Below are 25,207 nucleotides of genomic sequence, written 5' to 3'. Positions count from 1 at the left end.
TATACACGTGTATTGCATATATATAATATACATATACACTATTTATGAATAGTCTTGTCTATAAATCTTTGCCTGATTATTTTCTTAGGACAGATCATGGAGTCAGAGTACAGAAAATGTTCAAGGTTCTAGAAGCATTTGCCAATTTGCCTTTCCAGGAGGGTGTGCCAATATTTACTCTCACCCACCGTCACCTTTAAAAAAAAGTGGTTCACTGACCCTGTCACCTTAAAAAGAGCATTCGGGAAAGCTCAGTTTCTTCTGTGGACCGTTCTTCCCCTCTTTATGTTTTAAAGAGGGAAGAGTTCAGAAATGTGACTTTTCCAACCCTCTTCAATTCTCGGATTCTTTTTGTAAGGAGTTGAGTGGGTGGGTGGGTGGAAAAAGACTTCTAAGATCCAAAGTGCCTTCCAACCCTGAGGTTCTGATATTTTCACCATCAGCATTGGCACCAGATTGCGAGCCTCGCTTGGACCAATAAGGCAGACGAAGGAAAGAATTCCAGTGCTCGCTACTTGGAAATGCAGGCTTTGATTAACAAAAAATAGGTGGCAAGCAAGTTGTAGCTGGGGCCGAAGGCCTGGACAGGCAGCGCACGGTCCCACGCAACACGCGCACACGCTGTCACACCCCGCCCGCGGTCCGCTCTGGTTTGGTTACCCAAGGGGGGAGGACGCAGCGGGTGGCCGCGGCGGCAGTTCAGGGGTCTGCGCGCCAGCGCCCGGCCAGCGGGACCACGCGAAGGGCGGGGGCCCCGGGGCCGCGCGCCCAGCCCCGGCGCTCCAGCCAAGTTTGCCTCGCGGTCTCGGCCGACTCGCGGGTTACCTGAGCCGCCAGCCACGTCAGCGCCACATCATCGGGGCCTCTTACAGTGCGAGGGAACAGGAAAAGAAGGAAGCAAAACGACTCCCGGGCGAGCCAATCGCAGGCACACGGCGCTGCCGGGGAGCGCGGAGGGCGCGCGTGGGGGAGTGGGCTGCGGGCCGGGGGCGGGGCCGGGGGCGGGGCCCGGGCTGCCTGGGGCGGGGCCTGGGCGGGGCCGAGGGGCGGCGGGGCGGCGGGCCGCGCTCGGGCCGGTCTGCGGCGTGGGCCTCGGCTGTGGCGGCTTTGGCGGCGGCGGCGGCGGCGGCGGGGGAAGATGCTGCAGTCCCTGGCCGGCAGCTCGTGCGTGCGCCTGGTGGAGCGGCACCGCTCGGCCTGGTGCTTCGGCTTCCTGGTGCTCGGCTACCTGCTCTACCTGGTCTTCGGCGCCGTGGTCTTCTCGTCGGTGGAGCTGCCCTACGAGGACCTGCTGCGCCAGGAGCTGCGCAAGCTGAAGCGGCGCTTCCTGGAGGAGCACGAGTGCCTGTCGGAGCAGCAGCTCGAGCAGTTCCTGGGCCGCGTGCTGGAGGCCAGCAACTACGGCGTGTCGGTGCTCAGCAACGCCTCGGGCAACTGGAACTGGGACTTCACCTCCGCGCTCTTCTTCGCCAGCACCGTGCTCTCCACCACAGGTAGGGGCCAGCCGCCGCGGCCACCCCCCTGCCCCCTCCCCGCCCGCCGCCCGCGCCCCGGCGCCCCGGCGCCCCGGGCCCTCCCGCGGCGCGCACACCCGGCGGAGCCGGAAGCCGGTGCCGTGGCCGCGGAACACGCCCTGGGTGTTGCCTCCCGTAACTCCTGGGAAGTGGTCCCCGAAGCCTTCGGCCCGGGTGGCTGCGGGGGCTTCGCGGGCTGCGTCCTGTTTTTTCGCGGTGCCCTGCACCAGACTGTCCGGTAGGAATCCGGAGCATCCCGGCCGCCGCGCGGCGAGGCGAGGGGATGCTGGAAACTGTCCACTGCTCCGAGGGCGCTCACCTTCGTCCTGACCCCGTCCCGCAGGGCCGAGGCCGCGCTGGAGGGTCACCTTCCGGAGGGTGCCCTCTCTTTGGGTGATGCATAGATTTCTCGGCTTTTTGCCGTTTGGGGGGAGGTTGTGGGGGTAGCCGAGTGACATCACTCTGCTCTTCGCAGGTGACCTCCGAGCGGACAGGCGGATCCGGTTTCTTTTCGGAGTAGGAGGAGGGGTGAGGGAAGGGAGCATCCGATTGCCTAGGATCCGGCAAAATGGGGGCACCCTGATTCAGCAGTTTTTTTCAACTTTAGGTGTGCGAGGCCACCCTTCAACTTCGCAGAGACTCCCCCCACCCCGCACTACTCACCCAACAGGACGCTCACGAATGGAAGAGCGTCCTCGGGTGAAAGCCGAGGCCGGCGAGTGCCCCAGGGCGCCCTTACTCTGCCGGATTAGGTGAATGAAGGCTGCATTTTTCCCAGCGGCTAAGTGGGGCACACACGCTTGGTTGGAGATATTTATAAATTGATGTTTGAACCCTGGAAAGTATCCCAAAGAATGCTCAGCGAAGTCCCCCTTTTCTCCACGAGATCCAATCTTTGAACAATCCATCTTGGCGTGCACAAGGGCACACACTTACTACTTCCCAGTGTAGTCCTAGAATCTGGGCCTGGAGTGATCCCTGCCGGGATACTGGACCCGCCCCTGCCCCCACCTCCGGAGCAGGTGAATCAACTTCTTGTGGAGCCACCTCTTACATCACTCCACCCCTTCGACACTTCCCAGGGTTTATTTGTATATAATCCCCTTGGGCTAAACCCAGTTGATTGTTTTAGTAATAAGTGGTACTGAGTAATAGTAAATAGTACACTTTCCACCAAGATCCTGTAAAGCAATGGTTTAGAAGTCTGAGGTGAATTTCTAAACTGTAGTAAACAGAATTCTAGCTTGTATTGTGATACGTTAAAAACTTAGCCCTAAACAAGACGTATTCTCTTACTTTTCACCTTTGCCAACACCACTCTTTAGCTATATGTCCCCAAGTGTCGCTTCCGTTGTCTTTAGCTGGGTCCCTTTCTGGGAACATTTAGAGGTCACCGTGCTTTTCCTTTGCAGTACATTTATTTGTTCTGAATGGAGAATATTCATTCTCTGCAGAACTCTTTCCACTGGGTTACAGAAAGTCTACAACTGGGTCACGGTGTTGAGTGAACATTGGGAAGAGTTTATCACTTTCAGTAACTTCTAAGTAATGGTATTTTAAGAGTAGAACAGTTTAAGAACAATGTTGCGAGGAAAAGAATGCATTTGCTTTTACTGGCTGGGATTTTCTATGACTGGCACAGCTCATGTATAACCTCATCATAAGCAGCTAATTAAATCTCAAGAAAATACGAGTTTACATCTCGATTAGACACTTATTTCCTAGATTCTGTCTCCTCCTCTTTTTTTTTTTTTTTAATTAGGAAAAATGCAGTTCCTGTTTAAATAAGAAAAAAGGTGGGGATAGATGTCTTATTATTGGTATTCAGATTACATTGTAGTTCCTAAGAAAGTCTGTATTCATGCAAAACAAGAGTTCATTTAGGAAATCCGGTGCAAGGGGCACTTAAGGATAAACTAGATGAAAAAGGTGCCTCTCAGTTCGTAACATTAGCAAATCAATGAATTCTTGTCCTCGATAGAGTTGACTTCATTAATTCAGATAGGGTTCCAGCAAACTTCAGAATTCCCTAAATCAAAGCTACTCTTCTCCCGGTTTTGTGTCGACCCGGTATCTGACACATTTTGATGTTCCACGTGGTAGCAAAACACTGGTCTCGTGGCCGGAAGTCAGACAGTTGGTCGGCTGAAGCCAGTATACTTCATTACTAGAAAAATATGTTCTAGAAAAATACTAGACAACTCAAATTGGAGTTATGGTTCGTGCCTGTCTTCCGGACATGCTGTGGCCGTGGTTTGTTTGCTGGGTTAACTCCTCTCGCACTGTAGGTGGCAAATCCCTGAGCTTATTGTCACCCAGTCAGTACAGCCAACCCTAGCTTGCCTAGAATGGTAACGGTGGGGATTACAAAGTTGCTGTTCTCCTGGTCATCACCTTGATACAGGAACGGGATGTGTCTACGGCAGAACTTTTGCTTCTCACAAAGTCCGGGCTTCCAGTTTATGCAAGGAGCTTGGTGGTCTCTCGGGAAGAAGACTTAGGTTGGTGATTCAGGGATGATCTGCAGTCTCTGCTCTGCCAAGGACTCTGGGAATTATTTCAAACAACTGAACGTCTCTTTACTTTTCCTTGTTTAAAAAAAATGCAGCAACACCTGCGTGGGAACCGTATGAGAGTGGAAGGGGAAACTGTGGTACACTTTTACCTTTTCAGAGGGAAGGGCTGTAGAAAAATAAAAGGAGGCGTTATAGACTGAGGCATTTCCCATATAACTTTTATACCGTGATTTTTTTTTTTTTTTTCCCCGAGGAGTAAGGAACACTTGGGAAGGAAGAAATAATTAAGAACATGTCAGTTTACTGTAAGGTGACTTCTTTATTCATCCCCCTGAGCAAGGTTATATCATGCAGATGTTTGGTAAAAGTACAGTTTTGTGTGCATATGACTGTAAGGCTGTCACTTTTTTGCTGTGTTGTAAATAGGGGTCTGGATGATAGCTCAGTCCCTGTTGCTGTCAGTTGTAAGCATGGGTCCTTGCATCATGACGCTGCCTTATCCCTGTTTATGAAGAGAGGTTTTGAAACTTTTATTTAAAGTGCTCAGAACAGGGGTGCCCGGGTGGCTCAGTCGGTTAAGCGTCCGACTTCAGCTCAGGTCATGATCTCATGGTTTGTGAGTTCGAGCCCCGCGTCAGGCTCTGTGCTGACAACTCAGAGCCTAGAGCCTGCTTCAGATTCTGTGTCTCCCTCTCTCTCTGACCCTCCCCCGTTCATGCTCTGTCTCTCTCTGTCTCAAAAATAAATAAACATTTAAAATAAAAAAAAATAAATAAAAAATAAAGTGCTCAGAACAGGGGAGCACCTGGGTAGCTCAGTCAGGTAAGCATCCAACTCTTGGTTTCAGCTCAGGTCATGATTTTGCAGTTGGTGGGTTCAAGCCCCACGCCTGGCTCCACCCTGATAGCATAGAGCCTGCTTGAGATTCTCTCCCTCTTTCTCTCTGCCCCTCTCCTGTTGGCACTCTCTCTCTCTCTCTCTCTCTCAAACTAAAAAAATACACTTTATTTTTTTTTTTTAATTTTAAGTTTATTTATTTTTGAGAGAGAGAGACAGAGAGAGCCAGTGGGGGGAGGGGCAGAGAGAAAGGAAGAGAGAGAATCCCAGGCAGGCTCCACACTGTCAGCACGGGGCCCCATGTGGGGCCTGAGCCCACAAACCGTGAGATCATGATCTGAGCTGAAACCAAGACTCAAGACGCTTAACTGACTGAGCCACCCAGGTGCCCCTAAATAAATAAACTTCTAAATAAATAAATAAATAAATAAATAAATAAATAAAGTGCTCAGAAAAGGAAGCTAATTTGGTTTGTTTTACAGTGGCCTTTACAGCTGCTATGGCATTGGTCGTTTTCAGGAAGAGAACATGGGAGAAGGAAACAGGGGTTCCAGGTTGACCCTTAGCCTTCAAACGATTTTCACTAGGAAAACTGGGTTATGGTTAACAACAAATACAGGTTGAGCTTTTAGAATCTAACAGCAGTGGGCAAATTGCAGCTTCTGGGCCAAATCTGACCCACTGCCTCTTTTTACGCGGCCCATGCTAAGAATGGTCTTCGTCTTTTCAGCTGGCTAAAAAGAAATCAAAAGAAAAGTCATGTTTCCTGACACGTTGACGTTTTACAAGAACCAAATTTCAGCACCCATACAAACTTTGAGTTGGCGTACAGCCATTTGTTTGGTATCATTTATCACTGTTTTCCCGCTGCAATGGCAGGTTTGTGACAGGAGCCATGTGGCCCCCAAACCTCAACTATTTACAGCTTGGCCATTTGCAGAAAGAGTTGGCCGAACCCAGCTTTAGAATAAGCCTTAAAAGGAACTCTTAAGTCAGAGGAGTTCTAAGAGCTGTATTTCCTTTGGGAAAACTTTCCAGAAGACAGTTTAGCATCTGAGACTTCTTTGCACTGTGGTATGCAGCATTTAGATTAGTTGGTTAAAATTTTCAGGGGTATGCAGCATTTAGATTAGTAGCTACCATTCCAACCATTTCCAAAACAAATGATTGTTTATTGTAGAATGTCACTAGATTTTGGTCAAATCTGTGACACCACTGCCCTTTTTTTAAAATTTGGAATGGTGACAAAGCCACACCTCACATTGGAATTGCCTTATCTAACATGCTTGGTAAATACTGTATTCTATCTGGAACAGAAATGCCAATGAGGAAAGGAATTCCCCCAGAAACAACCAAGCAAACTATTGACCTGGAAGAGAGATCTGAAATCCCACATGCTGAAGTCTGTGGTCTTTATGTGCAGGAGAGCCTTTGGTCTTGATTTGGAGCCTTTATGTTTAATTCTAACAAATTTAATTTTCTGGCTTCAAAGCCCCTAGTGGATTGAAGAAGGAAACGTACAGCGATAAGCAAGCCTAAGCAAAAGGTCACAAAAAGACAAATACTTTAAACATCAGAAAAATAAAGCAATATTATTTTTTTAAATTTTTTTAAATGTTTATTTCTGAGACAGAGAGAGACAGAGCATGAATGGGGGAGGGGCAGAGAGAGAGGGAGACACAGAATCAGAAGCAGGCTCCAGGCTCTGAGCTGTCAGCACAGGGCCCGACGCGGGGCTCGAACTCACAAACCGTGAGATCATGACCTGAGCCGAAGTCGGTCACTCAACCGACTGAGCCACCCAGGCACCCCAAAGCAATATTATTAAAAACAAATTTTTATTGAACACTTTATGTGTACCCCTATCTCAAAGAGCTAATGAGGTGTAGGGGTCATTATCCTCAGTTTAAAAGAGGCTGAAAGTAAAATTTAGGTTCAGGGACCTTAGCTAGGTCACAAAACTAGTAGTGGCCTTGCTTTGAGTCCAGATGTGTCTGGGTTAAGAGCTTGATATTTGCATAGTGTCTAGGCATAGGGGCTTGTTATGGGCTGAATGTGTCTCCAAAATTCGAATGGTGAAGTCCTAATCCTTATACTTCAGAATGTGACTATGCATTTGGAGATAGAGCCTTTAAAGAAGTGACTAATGGGGTGCCTGGGTGGCCCAGACCATTGAGCTCGGACTTCAGCTCAGGTCATGATCTTGAGGTACGTGAGTTCGAGCCCCACATCAGGTTTTGCACTGACAGTACAGAACCTGCTTTGGATCCTCTGTCTCCCTCTCTCTCTGCCCCTCCTCTGCTTGTGCTCTCTCTTTCAAAAATACATAACATTAAAAAAAAAAAACAAAAAAAAAAACGGGGCGCCTGGGTGGCTCAGTCGGTTAAGCGTCCGACTTCAGCTCAGGTCACGATCTCGCAGTCCGTGAGTTCGAGCCCCGCGTTGGGCTCTGGGCTGATGGCTCAGAGCCTGGAGCCTGCTTCCGATTCTGTGTCTCCCTCTCTCTCTGTCCCTCCCCTGTTCATGCTCTGTCTCTCTCTGTCTCAAAAAACAAATAAACGTTAAAAAAAAATTAAAAAAAAAAAAATCTAAAAAATAAGAAGTGATTAAGTTAAAATGAGGACCCGATGAGAAGGTGCCATCTGCAAGTTAAGGAGAGAGACCTCGGAAGATTCCAAGCCTGCCAGTACCTTGATCTTGAACTTCTAGCCTCCAGAACCATGAGAAAATGAATTTCTGTTGTTTAACCCGCCCAATCTGTGGTACTTTTTTATGGTAGCCCTAGTAAGGTAATACAGAAGTACTGTTGTGGTTTTTGGTTGTTGTTGTGCTAAAACAAAGAAACAAAAAACCAAATATAGGAACACAAGGAACAGAATTTTTATGTCTTTGCCATGTATGACATGCCAACAACTCCATATGCATGAATAAGACACCATTATTTTAGGATACATTGTAATAATCGGTACCCCTGAATGATCAGGAATAATACTTCAACCTGCCTCTATTTAGGAAGGCAGAGAAATGCGTCATAAATCCTAGAAATATTTCCACCCACTCATGGTCAAAGAGTATGTATTAGTATTTACTAATACTCATGTGTAAGCCCATCCCTGTCTCTGAAACATCGCTTCTTTAGCATTTTGAAGGGGTTTTTTTTCCCCCAAAACTATACATTTGCTATTATCTATGCCTATTTTATGGCACTCGGAACATCCTGTTGCCATTATAAATGGTAATAACTTGAAAGAAAGCATGCATTTGCTTTTATGACATAACTGTAAATCTAGTCCAGATAGCATTTTCTCTTGTACCGGTAACCCAGTGGGAAATCTGGTGCCTTTCAGGACAAGTTGTTTCATGCACCGCACGTTGGACTGCTGAGGGTGGGGAGACCATCTGTTGTCTCTAGCACAGAAGAGGACTCTGAAGTTGGAGCATGTGAAATCGCTTCATTGTTTTGACCCATACGGCGATTTCATGTGGTCCGACTTCCCGCAAGCTGGTTTCCGGGACAGAGAAACCGTTTATACCGTACCCTCTCTTTGGCATAGAATTGCACTGTGCTAGATTTTATTCTCAAGAAACCTCACTCGGTCTCAACTGTAGCCAAATCCATGAACTGCTGAAGTCCTTCTCTTCCCTGCTGACTGTGCCATGATCACCTTGTCTGTTACCGGTGGGAGCTAAGGGTTGTCTCCTTCTCAAAAGGCAGACAACTTTGGGGGTGTCCTCTAGACTTCTGTGATGCTTCTGTCTCCCAGGCTCAGTTTGTGCTCTGACTTCTTTATTCATTCTGGGTGGATTCCTTGCCTTCAGAGTTGGTGGCCACTCCATCGCAGGGCCGTGCCCCTGACCGAAGGTCAAAGTGAAGAATGAGGCGGAGGGGGATTTGGAGGCACAGAGGAAGTAGAACCGGAAGGACCATGATTCTCTCCCTGGGTGTGAAGCAGACCCAGCAGTCTTGTATTTTCTGATTGTACTTGTGTTTCCGTTCTTTAATCTGTGAAACAGAATAGGTTCTTAAATCAAAGAGATTAACTGGGCTGTGTCTGACATTGGCCGTGTTTCCTCATTGGCTACTATCTGCTTGATTCCCCGTCAGGTTCTGTTTGCTTTGGGTGCTCTGGCTCAAGTTGACTTGCTTTGTCCTAACTCTGAAGCCTTTGTAGATTTAGTTATGGTACTAACTCTGAAGCCTTAACTCTGAAGCCTTTGTAGATTTAGTTATGGTACCCGGTGGTGAGGTTTGGGCAGAAAGCTCCCCAGGGACTCAGTGACCCAGGTAATGTAAAGTCAATATAAGCACAGTTTGTGGGTGCTGAGCAGAAGAAACAAAAACACACAATTAAAAAAAATGCTAGTTTTTATTTCTCCGAGTGTGGTCAGTGGATTGCATATTAGCAATAAGAACTGAGGGGCACCTGGAGAGGATGTGGAGAAACGGGAACCCTCTTGCACTGTTGGTGGGAATGCAGATTGGTGCAGCCACTCTGGAAAACTGTGGAGGTTCCTCAAAAAATTAAAAATAGACCTACCCTATGACCCAGCAATAGCACTGCTAGGAATTTACCCAAGGGATACGGGAGTGCTGATGCATAGGGGCACTTGTACCCCAATGTTTATAGCAGCATTTTCAACAATGGCCAAATTACGGAAAGAGCCTAAATGTCCATCAACTGATGAATGGATAAAGAAATTGTGGTTTATATACACAATGGAGTACTACGTGGCAATGAGAAAGAATGAAATATGGCCCTTTGTAGCAACGTGGATGGAACTGGAGAGTGTGATGCTAAGTGAAATAAGCCATACAGAGAAAGACAGATACCATATGGTTTCACTCTTAGGTGGATCCTGAGAAACTTAACAGAAACCCATGGAGGAGGGGAAGGGAAAAAAAAAAAAAGAGGTTAGAGTGGGAGAGAGCCAAAGCATAAGAGACTCTTAAAAACTGAGAACAAACTAAGGGTTGATGGGGGGTGGGAGGGAGGGGAGGGTGGGTGATGGGTATTGAGGAGGGCACCTTTTGGGATGAGCACTGGGTGTTGTATGGAAACCAATTTGACAATAAACTTCATATATTGAAAAAAAATAAAAAAAATAAAAACACTGGACAGCACCTCAAAAAAAAAAAAAGAACTGAGGGGCACCTGCGTGGCTCAGTCGGTTGGGCATCTGCCTTTGGCTCAGGTCATGATCTCGCGGTTCATGAGTTTGTGCCCTGCGTGGGACTCTGCTGTTAGCACAGATCCTGCTTCGGATCCTCTGTCCCCCTCTCTCTGCCCCTTCCGGTCTTGCGCACTCTCAAAAACAAATAAAATAAAACATAAAAAAAAAGAAGTATTGAAATACAGACTTGTCAAACACCGTGTTGTATACCTGAAAGTAATGCAGCGTTGCGTGTTAATTATACTTCAGTTGCAAAAGAAAAATAAGGACTGGAGGGTCAGTTATAAGTGCCCATCCCCTATTCGTGCTTAGAGCGGCATGGAGACCCAAATTAAGCTATTTACTCAAGGTGGTGCCTTCGCCCCCTCTCTGCTCAGCTTCGTGGAAGCCTCTTGAGGTTTATTCAGGCTCTGGTTCGAGTCTGCAGCACAGTTCGAAGGAGACCTTTAGACCAAAGGCGCACTGAGGAGGGGAGACAGGAGAGGCACCCGTGTCCCGGAGAAGAGAAGAGTGCCACCCTGAGTGCGGCATCCTAAGCTGGGCACACACAGGCCTGGGGGCTGCACAGAAGCTGGCTGTGCTCCCTGTCTTCCCAGACGTGTACCCCATTTGTTCCTGCTCTTTCTCCTCTCTGGTTCCCACAGCATCTTGTGTCCTGCCTGATGTTGGACTATCCCCTTCTTCTGGTACAGCACTTAACACCTTGGACGGAATTATTTGTTTTCACGTCTCTCTTCCCGCAAGGGTGGTCTTGAGAATGAGCGCTGTCTTGGCCTCACGTTGTGGCATCCCTAGCACTCAGTAGGTCCTCATTAAAGGCAAAGGAAGGCACGTTTCTTCCCTTGTCTGAGTCTGTTTGCTCTTCTGTAAAGCAAGGAGATTTCTAAAGATGTTACTCATTTTCAAGAGACCTCAGATATATTGTCATTGTCTTGATAAGGAAACAGAGGCCCACATTGCTTAAATGACCTCCTACAGTTATTTATATAAAAAGTTGTATCTGAGTGCCTCGTGTCTACTCACTGCACTGTGGAAGACTCTAAGTGATCCAAAGCGAGGAGAAAGGCATGCATTCGTGAGCAAATGTTTATTGAGCACTTAAGTTTACCAGGTACTGATCCAGGCACTTGGGGATCTTGCCTAACTGGATGTCTGTCTAGTAGGAGGAAGGAGATCCTGTAAATAAGATGATTAAGTGTGAGATAATGGAAAATGTATATTGGTCTCTGCCCCAGGTTCCTGGCACAGAGCTCCTAAAAGCTTTGTAAATTCCTGATTAGAGCACTGGGAGAATCTTTTGTTCCAGAAGGCAGCTCTGCGTGTGCTCTAGGGATGGGAGCTGGTCATCAAGAAAGACCAAGCCATGATCAGAAGCTTGGAATTTTCAGCCCCACCCCCATCATCCAGAGAGGGGAGAAGCTAGAAATGGAGCTAATGATCTGTCATGCCATTGTGAGGACACCTCCATAAATATCCCAATAGCACGAGATTCAGGGAGCTTCTAGGTTGGTGAACACATCCACGCTAGGAGGGGGACACACCCCAAGTCCACAGAGACAAGAAGCTCCTGCCTTGGGACCCTCCCAGCTCGCCCCATGTATCTCTCCATCTGGCTGTTCCTGAGTCATAAAATGAGGAACCGGTGACCTAGTGAACGGACTGTTTGCTCTGTGAGCCCTTCTAGCAAATTGACCCTGAGGAAGGGATCGTGGGAACTCTGATTTATAGCCGATAAGTCAGAAGTACAGCTGCCAGCTGGACTTGACTTCGGAAGTGAGGACAGCTCTGCAGGACTGAGCCCTTCACCTGTGGAATCTGATGCCATCTCCAAGTAGACGGGGTCGGAATGGGACTGACTCACAGGACACCAGCTGCTGTCGTGCAGAATTGCTTGTCGTGGAGAAAACAACCATCCACGCATACGGCGACCAGAGGTGTCAGAAGTGTTATGTTTTGTGTGAGGAGTGAAAGAGGTGCAGGATGTACACTGAGTGGAGTAAAACGCACAGCACGTTGTGTGGGGATAGATTGCTAAGGAGCAGCATCCCCTCCAACAGAGAGAAGGAAGCCAAGGAGATAGGGAGACTTGGGTGTGTGTTGCAGGGCGGGGGGGGGGGGGGGTGTCCAGGACTGTGGTCTCTGATAAGGAAGTCACAAAAGGCCTCACTGAGTAAATGGCATTGAGTCAAGAACCAGAGGAGGTGATAGTGCATCATTCAGCTACCTGGGGAACTGTTCTAGAACACAATCCCCGTATGGAGGCGCTGCGAGAAAGCCCTCATGGCTGGTGCTGAGTCAGACAGCGCGTGACCAGGTCAAGGAGAAGGGAAGCGGGCACACGGGGGAGGGTGTCCCAGGCCGCTGCAAAGCTTTGGGCTTTTCTCTGAGCGAGGTGGAAAGCCCTGGCCAAGTTCAGATATCACCCCCTTGTGTTTGGGCACAAGGGTAACGTGATCTGACCGATTGTTCTACCGAGTTCACTCAGGCTGGTGGAGGAAGGCAAGAGAGGAAGCCGAGGGCGTAAAGCAGGACATTTCCAATATCCCAGATGCTTAGAGCAGGCGGAGGAAGTAGGTGGGGAGAGGTGGTCAGATCTCAGACACAAATGGATGGCGGAACCAACAGGATTTGCCCATAGATTGGATGTGCGGTGTTGAAAAAGAATAATCAAGAATGACCCCAAGGTTTTTGATCTGAACCCTGCCTGGAGACAGAGAAGGCCGGGGAAGGAGCAGGTTTGGGGTAGGACTGGAGCTCAGTCATGGGCCTGTCAGACTTGAGGTCCCTGCTGAAGTGTTCGGGGTCCACACGTGGCTGCACTCACTCTGATGTGGCGTCCCAGGGCCGTCCTTGCACTGGAGCCGCGTGCTGTGATTTCACATCACATCTGTGTGTCACTTAGTGACTCAGACTTGAAGAAAGCTTTTGAGGGGTGATACCTGAACTTGGCCTTGAGAAATAGCATGTCCATAGGTAGAGAATAGAGAGAAGGTATTGCAGGTGAAGCATGTGAATTCTCTCGACCAAGTTGCCATTTGATTAATTCATTTAACAATAGTTTAAATACTTGAACTTCCCAGCTAAGAAACAGTCTCTAAACTGTAATATTATTTTCTAATTTAATATTATATAGGGCCATATGGAAAACTGGGAGAGCGGGACAGGAAGATTTGCTTCATATTTTTCTTAAAATTTTAACAACAGGATATTTAGTATCTGACATAATAGTTCAATTTAAAATTTATATTCTGTATAGTCCAGAGAACAGCAATAAATAAATATCTTCTCCAGTGCGGTTTTTAGATGCACCTAACATTAAATAAATTACCAAGAAATCAGTGTAGGTCTTTTCTGTTTTTAGAAAGTAAATAAGAAAAACATACTTTTTTTTCCCACGAGGAATCAATCTCAGAATTTTAGGAGGTCGATCACCTTCAAATAAGAGTATTTACAGTTTGTGACAGAGGGCAAAGTTATCATGGGACCCGGAAAACTACCTGAGTAATTTTCACTTCTGCTTGTTTTTAAGTTTGCCGTAATTACCATTTGAAATGATGTCATTTGAATAACACGGCTCCCAGCTACTCTTGGATGATCTAAGGTGCCCTCTCTATTCCCAAACACCGAATTTTGTCCAAGCCTCCCCCCTACCCCCACCAGCTTGTGACTTACCAGGAGGCAAAGTGGAATGTTTGAAACTAGAATTTAAAGGTTAAAGCATTCTCGTAGCTAAAATTCTTTAAATGTTTGAACACTGGTTACCAAGGAGCTCAATTATTTAAAGGCTGTGGTTAGGGGATTAAGTTAATTAAAGGTGGTCCGGAGAGGTTGCCTCCCTGTCAGAGGGCCTCCCCGAGTTCTGAGCTGGGAGAGGAGACCCCACGTCACCACCTACCTGCCACCCAGGGGTCGGGACACGAGCTCGCCCACGGGGAGCCTGCACAGATGCACCGCTCAGGAGGGGGTGCGGATGAGGCCCACGCTTTCACGCCCCTAAACAGCAGGGAGGAGCACCCGTGTGTGGACACGCAATCTGTCATCCGCTCGGCCGGGCCCATCCTCCCTCCCGCCTCTGCTACTCTGCAGTGCATCTTCCGTTTAAAAATCGACCCAACAAAGGTGGAAAGAGCAAAACTACATTAACAAAGGGGGAAAAAAAAGGCAGCACACCGCCGATGGTAGTTTCTGGAACATGACCTACACCCACATTTGTTCTTCCAGCAACTCGGGCTGCCTACCTGTCATTTGCGAAGGTAATCTGGATGAGGCTGAAACGTCACACTGGCACCTGAACTTGTACGTTCAGGTTCCTGCTCTCATGTCTCTCACAACTACGTGTTGTGTGTCGATTCATGCTGGCAGTCGCCTCCTCCTGGTGAGGCTGCGTCCTGTTCCCCCTGGCTGGCGGGGGTCGGGGGTGTCTGGAGAGTTTCTTCGGCCATCCTGCTCTGTCCCCTCCTCAGTACAGCACCAGCCAAGGGCAGGAGGGCCGCACAGCAGCGTCCCCTCATAGCCGGGGTTCAAGGGACGGATTTTTCCCTCGGGAGCCAGGGAATGGAGTTGTCTAGTTCGATTGTTGTGATATCAGACTGAATTCATATTAGAAAAGTACAGCCTTGGGGTGCCCGGGTGGCTCAGTCGCTTAAGCGTCCCAAGTCTTGACTTCGGCTCAGGTCATGATCTCACGGTTCATGAGTTCGAGCCCCGCGTCGGGCTCTAAGCTGACAGCACGAGGCCTGCTTGGGATTCTCTCTCTGTGCCCCCCCCTCCCCCGGCCCCACCTCAAAATAAATAAATAAAACAACTTTAAAAAAGAAGAAGGAAAAGTATGGCCTGATTGAGTGAAAAGTGAAGATCATGCATTATTTTTAGGGGGAGTTTTTATTTTCTGATATACTGAACAACCCTACATAAACGAAGTAAATGTTGCTTAGAGGTGTATTTTAGGGAGCTTTAAAAAAATAAGCCCCGGGGCTTAAGTGAAGGGCGGCCGGTATAAGAGGCACAAAAGCATCGATCCGTGGACTGGGGGCGGGCAGCCTGGGGTCTCTTCTGCCAAGTCACTGGCAACAAAAATTCACTGATAATTTCTCCAGAGCTGAGTCGTTTCCTCTCGATAACAATGAAGGGGCTAAAGAAGACCTTCCTCCAGCTCTAAGCTTTGGGGGTTCTAACCCCTGGAAGGTTGGCTGAGAACCTGTCTACCCTGTGAGGGCACAGATGAGGACACGTGAGGACACAGAAAAAGTACTGTAAAGGGATAATCCCTGACCTTAAAAAAAGGCCTGCCGTCTAGCGGGGGAGATGCACACGTAAAGACTCACGGAGAGCTAACCGCTGAATCGTGTGGGGCTACGGGGTTCCGAGGGGGAGGCCAGTGTGGGCCTAAGCGTGCAGAGGGAGAGGGGACTCGCAGCGGCATCGACTGGTGGCAGGTGAACAGGCAGCATCGGCCAGTGGCACACAAGAGGCGGAAAGGTGGAGGCAGAGGGCTTCGACGGTGGTTGCGCTTCACTGGGCCGGCAAGAGGGAGCCGAGTCGGTTCCTGAATGTGCTCTTACCATCTGGCCTGCAGCCTGGCTGAGAACAGGAGAAGCTGGGCAGCGTGGCTCTGAGGCATGGCGGTCGCTCAAACGCAAGCTGTGTGTTGCACTGAAGAAGAGTGAGAACTGCCCAAAAGACCCCCCGGACATGAAGACAGACTTGCGGGGATGGGGTGGGGGGAGCCGGGGGAGGACCCCCCACAGAGCCCCTCGGTGGGCTTAAATGGGGACTCCTAGGCCCTGGGGCACCATGGCGTAAGAGGGGTTACTCCGGGCTGGCCTACCGTGAATGCCACAGCCCGAACCCCGAAGCCCGCCCACCCTGAGGCTTGAGTGACAAGCCGAGTGGCTGCCGTACATGGGAGTGTGAGGTCCTTCCAGGTGTGTACGGGGCAGGGAGCACTGTAGGGAAGAGCCCCAGTTCTGTGCTCCTTCACCTCCCCACACATGCGTGGTTAGCCGGACCCCAGACACCGGCTGTGCTTCTGGGGGACACAGGGGACTGTGGGGGCCGGGGTCCTCCAGCCCCAGTTCTCATGGGTTCAGCCATAAGATAATGACTAAGCTCTAGAGGCTGTGGCTATAAATGGCATTTGTGATTGGTATTTCAGTTCGTTACAAATAAGCATTTCAATGGGTCGAGGAAGTCAAGTAAAATAGCCATTCCCTGTATCATGGCCTTGCTGGTAACCTGCTTTAAAGAAATTCTTTTCTGACCTACCCAAATCCCCACTTCAACCCCGCTCCCGAGTGACCAAGCTGTGACTTAGGGAAGCTTTTGTTGTTAAAAGAAACACAGGTATTGGGGTGCGTGGGTGGCTCAGTCGGTGGAGCGTCTGACTTCGGCTCAGGTCATGATCTCGTGGTCCGTGAGTTCGAGCCCCGCGTCGGGCTCCGTGCCGACAGCTCGGAGCCTGGAGCCTGCTTCGGGTTCTGGGTCTCCCTCTCTCTCTGCCCCTCCCCCTCTCATGCTCTGTCTCTCTCTCTCTCTCTCTCTGTCAAAAGTAAGTAAAACATTAAAAAAAAGAAAGGAAACACAGGTATCGTAAATACAGTTCTTTGCATTTTGTAACTGCTCAAGGGAATTTCTCAATGTATTGGACTCAGAATGAAGATGTCTGGCCTCTCTTTAATCGCTCAGTATTTTCAGTTTTTGCCTCAGGGTGTCCAGTATCCCAAGTCTGTTCTTACTTCACAGGGAAAGCTGTGATGACAGCTGCTGTGTGAACCTCGTGGATGCTTTGAGGAAAAGGCACCACTTAGCGCAAATCTTTACATTTATAATCTTCTTTTCTTTCTCGTCAGATGTGATGTAAAAATTTTTTTTTTAAGTTTTTATTTATTTTGAGAGCGGGCGCAGGGAGGGGGCAGACAGAGAGGGAGAGAGGCACAGAATTCCAAGCAGGCTCCACGCTGTCCGTGCAGAGCCCGACACGGGGCTCCTCGCCACCCATGAGGTCATGACCTGACCTGAAATCAAGGTCAGATGCTGGGGCAACTGAGCCACCCAGGCACCCCAGATGTGATTGTTATTTTATTTTTTTAATATTTTTTTTTTTTGAGAGTGAGAGAGACTGTGAGTGGGGGAGGGGTGGAGAGAGAGGGAGACACAGAATCCGAAACAGGCTCCAGGCTCCGAGCTGTCAGCACAGAGCCCGACGCGGGGCTCGAACTCAGGGACCGCGAGATCATGACCTGAGCCAAAGTCAGATGCTCAACTGACTGAGCCACCCAGGCGCCCCTGGTTTTTATCTTTTTAAAGTGCACACATGATCACAACCTGCAGAGACTCCTTTCCCCCCTTGCTACCTGGTTTGAAAGGCGTGAACTCAAGAACTGAGTTCCCTGTTGAACCCACATGTGCACACAGAGCAGACAGATGAGGGTAGGTGACTCTTAGACCGAAGGAAGAGTAGTCTTTTAGCCACGGTATTGCCGTAGCTCATAGGCAAGCCCGAGACATAGACCAGTCCGCGGACATGTTTGGAAAGCAAAGCAAAGTTGATCAGATTGTTTAATCTCCTCAAAACCTGCTGTGTCAGCTCTGAGCATGGGCTCTGGTGGATCTCAGGGTTAGACACGGCCCGCACTCCAGGGCTCCTGGGTCATCTGCACCCTCAGAGCAGTCAAGTGCCACAGACGACTGATTCACAGCTGCTTGCAGCAGGTGAACTTTGCATTTCTAAAAGATGTACTTGAAACAATTAGAGTGGGTTGAATATTATTCCTATAGCAACGTCACCCTTACTTCCATTCTAACATGCCTTCTTGAAAAGGAAGAACCCTGGGGCACCTGGGTGGCTCAGTCGGTTAGGCGTCCCACTTCAGCCCAGGTCATGATCTCGTGGTTCATGGGTTCAAGCCCCGCATCAGGCTCTGCGCGGACACCTCGGAGCCTGGAGCCTGCTTCGGTTTCTGTGTCTCCCTCTCTCTCTGACCCTCTTCTGTTTGCGCTCTCTCAAAAATGAATTAAGTGTTCAAAAATTTTTTTAAAAAGAAAAGGAAGAAGCCGGGCCCTGAGAGTCATGTATCATCCACGGTCTGCCTTATTTATACCTCTGTCGGTAAGTAGTAATTCTAATAGACGTGATGGTTACTGACTATCCGAGTGATTCCCACTGCCGCCGAATGGCAGGGTTCTGACATTGGGAGTGAGCCCCTCACTGGATAGCTCATGTTTGTATAGCTGTTGGGGGGGAGGCTGAGAATCAGGGCATAGTTTGGTTAGGCGTGCTTCATTATGTTTCTCCTTAGAAGCAAAAAAAAAAAAAGAAAAAAAAGTCTGGTTGTGCCCTAACACCTTGAAGGACGTATGTGAGCTCACCGTGAATTTAATTGAATTCCTGCTGGCTTGTGTGCAGGGTGGTTTTGAAAGCCACCCTCCCTTCTGTCTCAGAGCGGGACAAAGTCACCCACCCTTATTTATCTGCTCTGCGTGTTCTGGGAGGTGGTGGTGCTCTGCGTGTGTTGGGGTACACGGTGAGACCATTTATTTGTTTTCAAGTTTCTCCACCCCCCCTCTCCCCCCCACTCACTTCCTCATCTGTGAAATGAGGCCAAGCTAGAACTGAGCTGTGTGTTCCTAAAGAAACATCCTTGGTGTTCTCACACATCGAGCTCACTCCTATGGTTGGTCTCATTAGATGCCCACGGGGTCCACCTTTTCCCCAAACACATTGCTGCCCATTTCCCATTAAATGCCAAGGCAGAGACAGTTGTGCCTTCTAGAAACTTTAGCAACTGGGACTGTCTTCTAGTTTGGCCTCCTTCCATTCGGGGCCAGAGCACTGCTGTTCCAGTGCCTCAAGAGGCCCTGGTCCTAGACGCCCAACTGTGTCCCCCAGCAGCACCCCCAGCAGACGGTGTCTCCCCAAGACGCCATGACAGAATGTACCTTGTTCTCTGCTTCTACGTGTGTGCTCCTAGCTTGGCTCAGAAGGAAAAAACTGCTCTGTGTCCTGCTAACACAAGGCAAAATGACATTTGTCTGAAGAGCTTCTTAGCGTGGGTCAACATGTGCCCTGCCCACTCAGTTCAGGGAATGTTCTCATTATTCCCCCAAAGTCTGCTGCCTAAGGTAATAATTCCTTCTGTGATGTGTTTTGCACAAACTCATTTTTACACGGATGGAGTTGCACTGTTTTCTCCCCCTGAAATTATCAGCTCTGATTTGAAGCTCATAAGATTTGACGTGCAAACAGCCAAATTACCTGATGAAATCACAGAGAACGTTTTATTAGTCATTTTGACCACGTGAGATGGTTAAGGCCAGTTAATGGACTTTAAGATTCAAGGGACCATTTTTTCATGATCCCACCAATACTGGGTGTTAGCTTTGTTGTTTTTTTAGTTTTTTTTTTTTTTTTTTTTTTTTAACATTTATTCATTTTTGAGAGAGAGAGAGACAGAGCATGATCGGGGGAGGGGCAGAGAGAGACGGAGACACAGGATCTGAAGCAGGATCCAGGCTCTGAGTTGTCAACAACAGAGCCCAACGTGGGGCTTGAACTCACAAACCGTGAGATCATGACCTGAGCCAAAGTCGGACGCTTAACCGACCGAGCCACCCAGGCGTCCCTGTCTTTGTTTTTGAGATCAGTGCAGACGCTGCTGCTGGCTCTCCTGGCGGTGGTTTGTCCCCGGCTTGCTGCCTGGACTTCACAAGGGGTCTGGTCCTGTGATTCCAGTAATTACGACTGTTTGCCGACCACCTGCTGGGGGCTGGCCACTGGCATGCTGCTTTGTCCTTCACGTAATTGGGGGCCTCTGTCGTCCATGTACGGATCTCGAGGTCACGGCCGCTCTTTCCTCATTACCCTGGGTCTGTGCCTCTTCCCAGAAGGTACCCCGGGTGCACTCCCTGGTCCGCATCTCTGCTTGCTTTGCCTCCGGCTTTTCTTCCTCTTCAGATTCCCTTGCAGCTCAGCTCTCAGAACTTAGCTTGGGGGAGCCTCTCCTCTCTTACCGGTCTTGTCCTCTAAAGAGAGGAGCCAGAAGACTGTACTGTCTGTTCCCAGAAATGTCAGGCAGCTTGACTTCCACAGCATCTGGCGTGCACCTGCTGTGCCACAGGGCTTCCTCGTTGGCCCCTCAAAGGTTAGGGGGTCCATTGTTAACTTGGGTTTGCTTCCCTGTGTTTCAGTGAAAACAGTGTTGATTACTGGTGGGTGAGTTGTGTGAAAATAGCAGTGAGATCCTCGAGAAGCAGGGCTGGAGAAGAGGTTACAGCCAATCCTGGGTAATTTTGTGACCCTTAGAAGTCTATCTTGTATTAGATGGACCAGTCCTCTGACAGGTATGAAAGTATTCAAAGTATGTTTAAAAAAAAAAAAAACCTGACATTTGGGGCACGTGGGTGGCTCAGTCAGTTAAGCATCCGACTTCGGCTCCGGTCATTATTTCATGGTTCGTGGGTTCGAGCCCCACGTCCGGCTCTGTGCTGACAGCTCAGAGCCTGGAGCCTGCTTCAGATTCTGTGTCTCCCCCTCTCTCTGCCCCTTCCCCACTCGTGCTCAGTCTCACTCTATCTCTAAAAAATAAATGTTAAAAATATATTTTTTTAAACTGACATTTTGGGGCACCTGGGTGGCTCAGTCAGTTAAGTGTCCAGCTGTTGGTTTCAGCTCAGGTCATGATCTCACGATTTGGTTCGTGACTTTAAGCCCCACATCCAGCTCTGTGCTGACAGTGCGGAGCCTGCTTGGGATTCTCTCTCTCCCTCTCTCTCTCTCTGCCCCTCCCCTGCTCTCTCTGTCTCTCAAAATAGATATTCTTTTTAAAAGAAAAAAACACCTGACATTTTAAGAAGAAAACTTCATTAGAGTATGTATTTTAGGGCTCTTCCCCAGGGCATTTCCCTCTAGGTCGATACATTTAAAAAGCCAGATTAACATAATATACTTGGGAAATGTTGATAGCCCATTAAACTCATGTTTGTTTTTCTGAGGAATTCAAGAACTAATTCTTGAATCTAAGAATGTTTGATTTTATCACATTCCTTAAACTGCCAATTTTGTGAGACAGAATTTGGAGTCCTATTTGATCCTTATAGAAGAATAAACTTGTGACGCTAATTTGTCTAAAATCTTGAACGATACCCTATGAAATGGTAAATTTGTTCAGTGGTAGAAACAGTCTGAAAAGGAGACTAGTTTTAATAGTTTCCAGTGTCCAAAATTCCATGTTTTGTTTTGGCGGAGACGTTTTGTTTGTTTTTGAGGTTCGGGGAGATGATTTGAAAGGAAATGATTTGATTTAAAGAAGCACATGATTTAATTGTTAATGGCAGATGCCAAGAAAAAACCATCATGGCTTTGAGGAGAGGCTGGTGGGGTGGAATGTTAGAATACCCGTCTGTCCACAGTCCACACAAAACAGTAGTTCTGTGTATTCTCTTACAAGTATTTTCTGGGCACACAAGATTGTGACAACAGGTGTTTGGCAATGACAATGAATAAGATAAAGGAGGGAACAATAAATACTTCATAAGAATATCTCCATTTCGATATTGCTTTAAAATTTTTCAGGCTGCTCTCACTGAAATTACTTTCTTTGACTGTTAAAACATTCGTATGTGGAGGGACACCTGGGTGGCTCAGTTGGCTAAGTGCCAAACTCTTGGTTTTGGCTCAGGTCATGGTCTCACGGTTTGTGGGTTCGAGCCCCACATCAGGCTCTGCACTGACAGTATGGAGCCTGCTTGGGATTCTGTCTCCCTGTCTCCCTGCCCCTCCCCTGCTCTCTCGCTCTCTCTCTCTCTCTCTCTCAAAAATAAATAAATAAACATTAAAAAGGAAAAACAAAACAAAACCATTCGTGTGTGGATAGCAGAGCAGACCTTAATCAACCCGGTCTTACAGATACGAAATTGAGGCCGGAGAATGTAAGTGTCTTGTTTAACCTAAAGCAATTAGGAAGTGGCAGAATGGGGACCCCAGTCGGAATGTTCTGGCAGTCCTGGGAGGACTCTGAGAGATTCTGACAGATTCCGAGAGGGTTGACAAGGTTTGGTGGCAGGATGTTAAGTAGAAGCAGGGCTCATGGTCTTGTGGCCACCGCTGCCCTACGTATGGTGACCTTCAGTCTTTGATGTGCCTCAGTTCCTCTTTGGGAGAAACATCACCAGAAACCTCTACTGGGGCTGATGATCCTATACTTATGCTTCCTTCAAATCCATTAATGAAAAGCTGAAGGAAAAATCAAGAGCATCATTTCCTGGGGAGTAGATAGATGCCAGAGTACATTTTTTAGTTTTCTAGGGTGTCCTACTCAGGCATCTGTATGAAGTGATCGTTTTATTCAGATAGAACCCTTTTTAAAAAAAAAATTTTTTTAATGTTTATTTATTTTTGAGAGAGACGGAGACGGAATGCGAGTGGGGAAGGGGCAGAGAGAGAGGGAGACACAGAATCCGAAGCAGGCTCCAGGCTCTGAGCTGTCGACACAGAGCCCGACGCGGGGCTCGAACCCACAAGCTGCGAGATCATGACCTGAGCCAAAGTCGGACGCTCAGCCGACTGAGCCACCCAGGTGCCCCCAGATAGAACCCTTTAAATAGAAAGAAATAATTGTTGGGGCACCTGGGTGGCTCGGTTGGTTTAGGGTCCGACTCTTAATTTCGGCTCAGATCACGATCTTACGGTTCGTGAGTTCAAGCCCCCCCATCAGGCTCTGCGCTGACAGCAGATAGCCTGCTTGAAAATCTCCCTCTCTCTGCCCCTCCCCTGCTCTCACTCTGTCTTTCTCAAAAATAAATAATAAATTTGAAAAAAACCTAGAAGAAACAATTGTTTCCTTCCAAAGTTAAGTTGACATATTATAACCCTCATTGCTACTCAAGGCTTCCACTCCTTGGCCCAACTCCAGAAGAAGGTTTAAACGTAACTTATCCTCTTGGGGCGCATCCTCTTGGGGCGCCTGGGCGGCCCAGTCAGTTGGGTGTCAAACTTTGGCTCAACTCATCTCATGGTTCGTGGGTTCGAGCCCCGCATTGGGTTCTGTGCAGACAGCTCAGAGCCTGGAGCCTGCTTCAGATTCTGTGTCTCCCTCTGTTTCTGCCCCTCCCCTGCTCGCGCTCTGTCTCTCTCAAAAACAAACATTTAAATTTATTTTAAAAAATGAATAAGGGGCGCCTGGGTGGCTCAGTCGGTTGAGCGTCCGACTTCAGCTCAGGTCACGATCTCGCGGTCTGTGAGTTCGAGCCCCGCGTCAGGCTCTGGGCTGACGGCTCAGAGCCTGGAGCCTGCTTCAGATTCTGTGTCTCCCTCTCTCTCTGCCCCTCCCCCTGCTCGTACTCTGTCTCTCTCTCTCTCTCTTTCTCAAAAAGAAATAAAAACATTAAAAAAAAATTAAATGTAAGTTATCCTCTGGTCTAACCTGTCCATCGTATAGACCAGTTCTTTAAGATGGAATTATCTTGAGGTAGGAGGAGGGATAAAAAGGCAGAGAGCACAGAGGATTTTTAGGACACTGAAGTTAACTCTGTGTGATGCTGTAATGATGGATGCCAGGGACTGTACACTTGTCCAAACCCGTAGATCGTGGGGCACCACGAGTGAACGCTTAGAGAAATACGGACTCTGCGTGACGATGCAGCGTAGGTCCGTCAGTTGTAACAGGTACCACAGGGGAGGGCGGTGTCGATGGTGAGGGAGGCTGTGGATGAGTGAGGGCCAGAGGTGTATGGGAACTCTCTGTACCTTCTGTTCAGTTCTGCTTTGAACCTAAAACCAGTCTCAAGTACAAAGCCTTTTCAACAACGTAATTCTCCTGACCTCTGACCTGGGTAAATACCCTTTTTTTTTTTTTTTTTTTTTTTTTTTCCTATTTCAGGAACCACTTTAATGCTGCTAATAGCAGTGATCAGCCTTTGAATGGAAAGATAATCATCTTTTCCATAGAAAGGTTTTACGTGTATACCTGCATAGGAGGGAGGGGCCCTGCAGGGCACCCCTGAGGTATATTCACCCTGGCACACTCAATAACTAATGGCAGCTCACCAAAATAAAAGTCACATTTAGTGTTCATTCAAGCCGCAAATATCTCGTGAGTTCCCACTGTGAGCTGACCTCTGCTAGGCTTGAAATATGGGAATAAACAGATCAAATACACTCCTAGCCCAAAGGGAACCTGGCTCCAAGACCATCACGTTTTTGTTGTTTTTCATGCTTTTAAATGGCTGATAAAATGGAAAGTTTAAGCCAGTGTAACATCACAGCTGTATGTTTTTATTTGAAAGTTTGGAACTTCTTCCCGTGTGATCGGTACCGTGTTAATGAGGTACCAAGGCCCAGTAACTTGGGTTTTTGTTAGAGATTAAGCTACGGATTTGATTCAGCCAAGGGAAATTCATTTACTCTCCCATTCACTCATGCATTCATTACTACTAGCATAAAATACCTTTTGGGCAGCTGTTTTGTGCCAGGCACATTTTTAGGTGCTGAGGAACATCAGGAAACAACATAGACCAAAATGCCCACCGTGGAATATACATTCTAGAAGGGAAGAATGACAATATTATCAATATAAGTAAATAAAATACATGCTAAGGAAAAATAAAGCAGGGAAGGGTGAGGTAAGGGTTGAAGTGAGGGGCTCATTGATATTTTACGTAAGGTGGCTCGTGTAGGCTTCTCTGAGTGCGACAGCTTTTGAATAAAGACCCGGAGTCACTGAGGAAGCCAGCCAAATGGATAATTGAAGAAAGACCATTCCGGGCAGCAGGGACAGCGTGCGCGAAGGCCCTGAGTCAGGAGTATGCCTGTCACGGAGCTCCGAGGCCGGTGTCCCTGGAGCTGGGTACACAGCAGGATGTAATAGCAGATGAAGTTAGAGAGATGTGATGTGGGTCCTGTCATGTAGGACCATATGAGCCATACTGAGAGCCTTGGGTCTCGTTGTGAGCGAGTGAGCACTGCTGCAAGATTTGAAGCAGAAAAGTAACATAATCTGACTTGTTTCCCGAGCTCGCTGTGCTGCTGTTTGGGGAACAGAGTACAGGAGGCTGCACAGATCAGGGAGACCCATCGGTGGGTTCGTGCTGTGATCATTGGAGAGATCTCCGTGGCTCGGACCAAGAGCGTAGAGTAGGAGGTGGTGAGGATTGGTCAGATTCCAGACTTCCTTC

The 25,207-nt window shown here is 48.3% G+C and overlaps 1 protein-coding gene across 1 annotated transcript in view; it reads left to right on the top strand.

The window, feature by feature from the left end:
* The first annotated feature begins 1,119 nt into the window (after nt 1–1,119).
* Nucleotides 1,120–25,207, top strand: part of KCNK1 (potassium two pore domain channel subfamily K member 1) — a 53,282-nt gene continuing 29,194 nt past the window's right edge. Inside the window, exon 1 of the mRNA XM_042908755.1 lies at nt 1,120–1,493. Coding sequence (XP_042764689.1) covers nt 1,139–1,493 — 355 coding nt within the window. The 5' untranslated portion in view covers nt 1,120–1,138. The remainder of the gene's footprint in view (nt 1,494–25,207) is intronic.

The sequence above is a fragment of the Panthera leo genome, chromosome D2, assembly GCF_018350215.1.
Source record: "Panthera leo isolate Ple1 chromosome D2, P.leo_Ple1_pat1.1, whole genome shotgun sequence".
NCBI classification, from domain to species: Eukaryota; Metazoa; Chordata; class Mammalia; order Carnivora; family Felidae; genus Panthera; species Panthera leo.
Note: the sequence above shows the minus strand (reverse complement) of the source record. Positions and strands in the feature narration are given on the sequence as shown.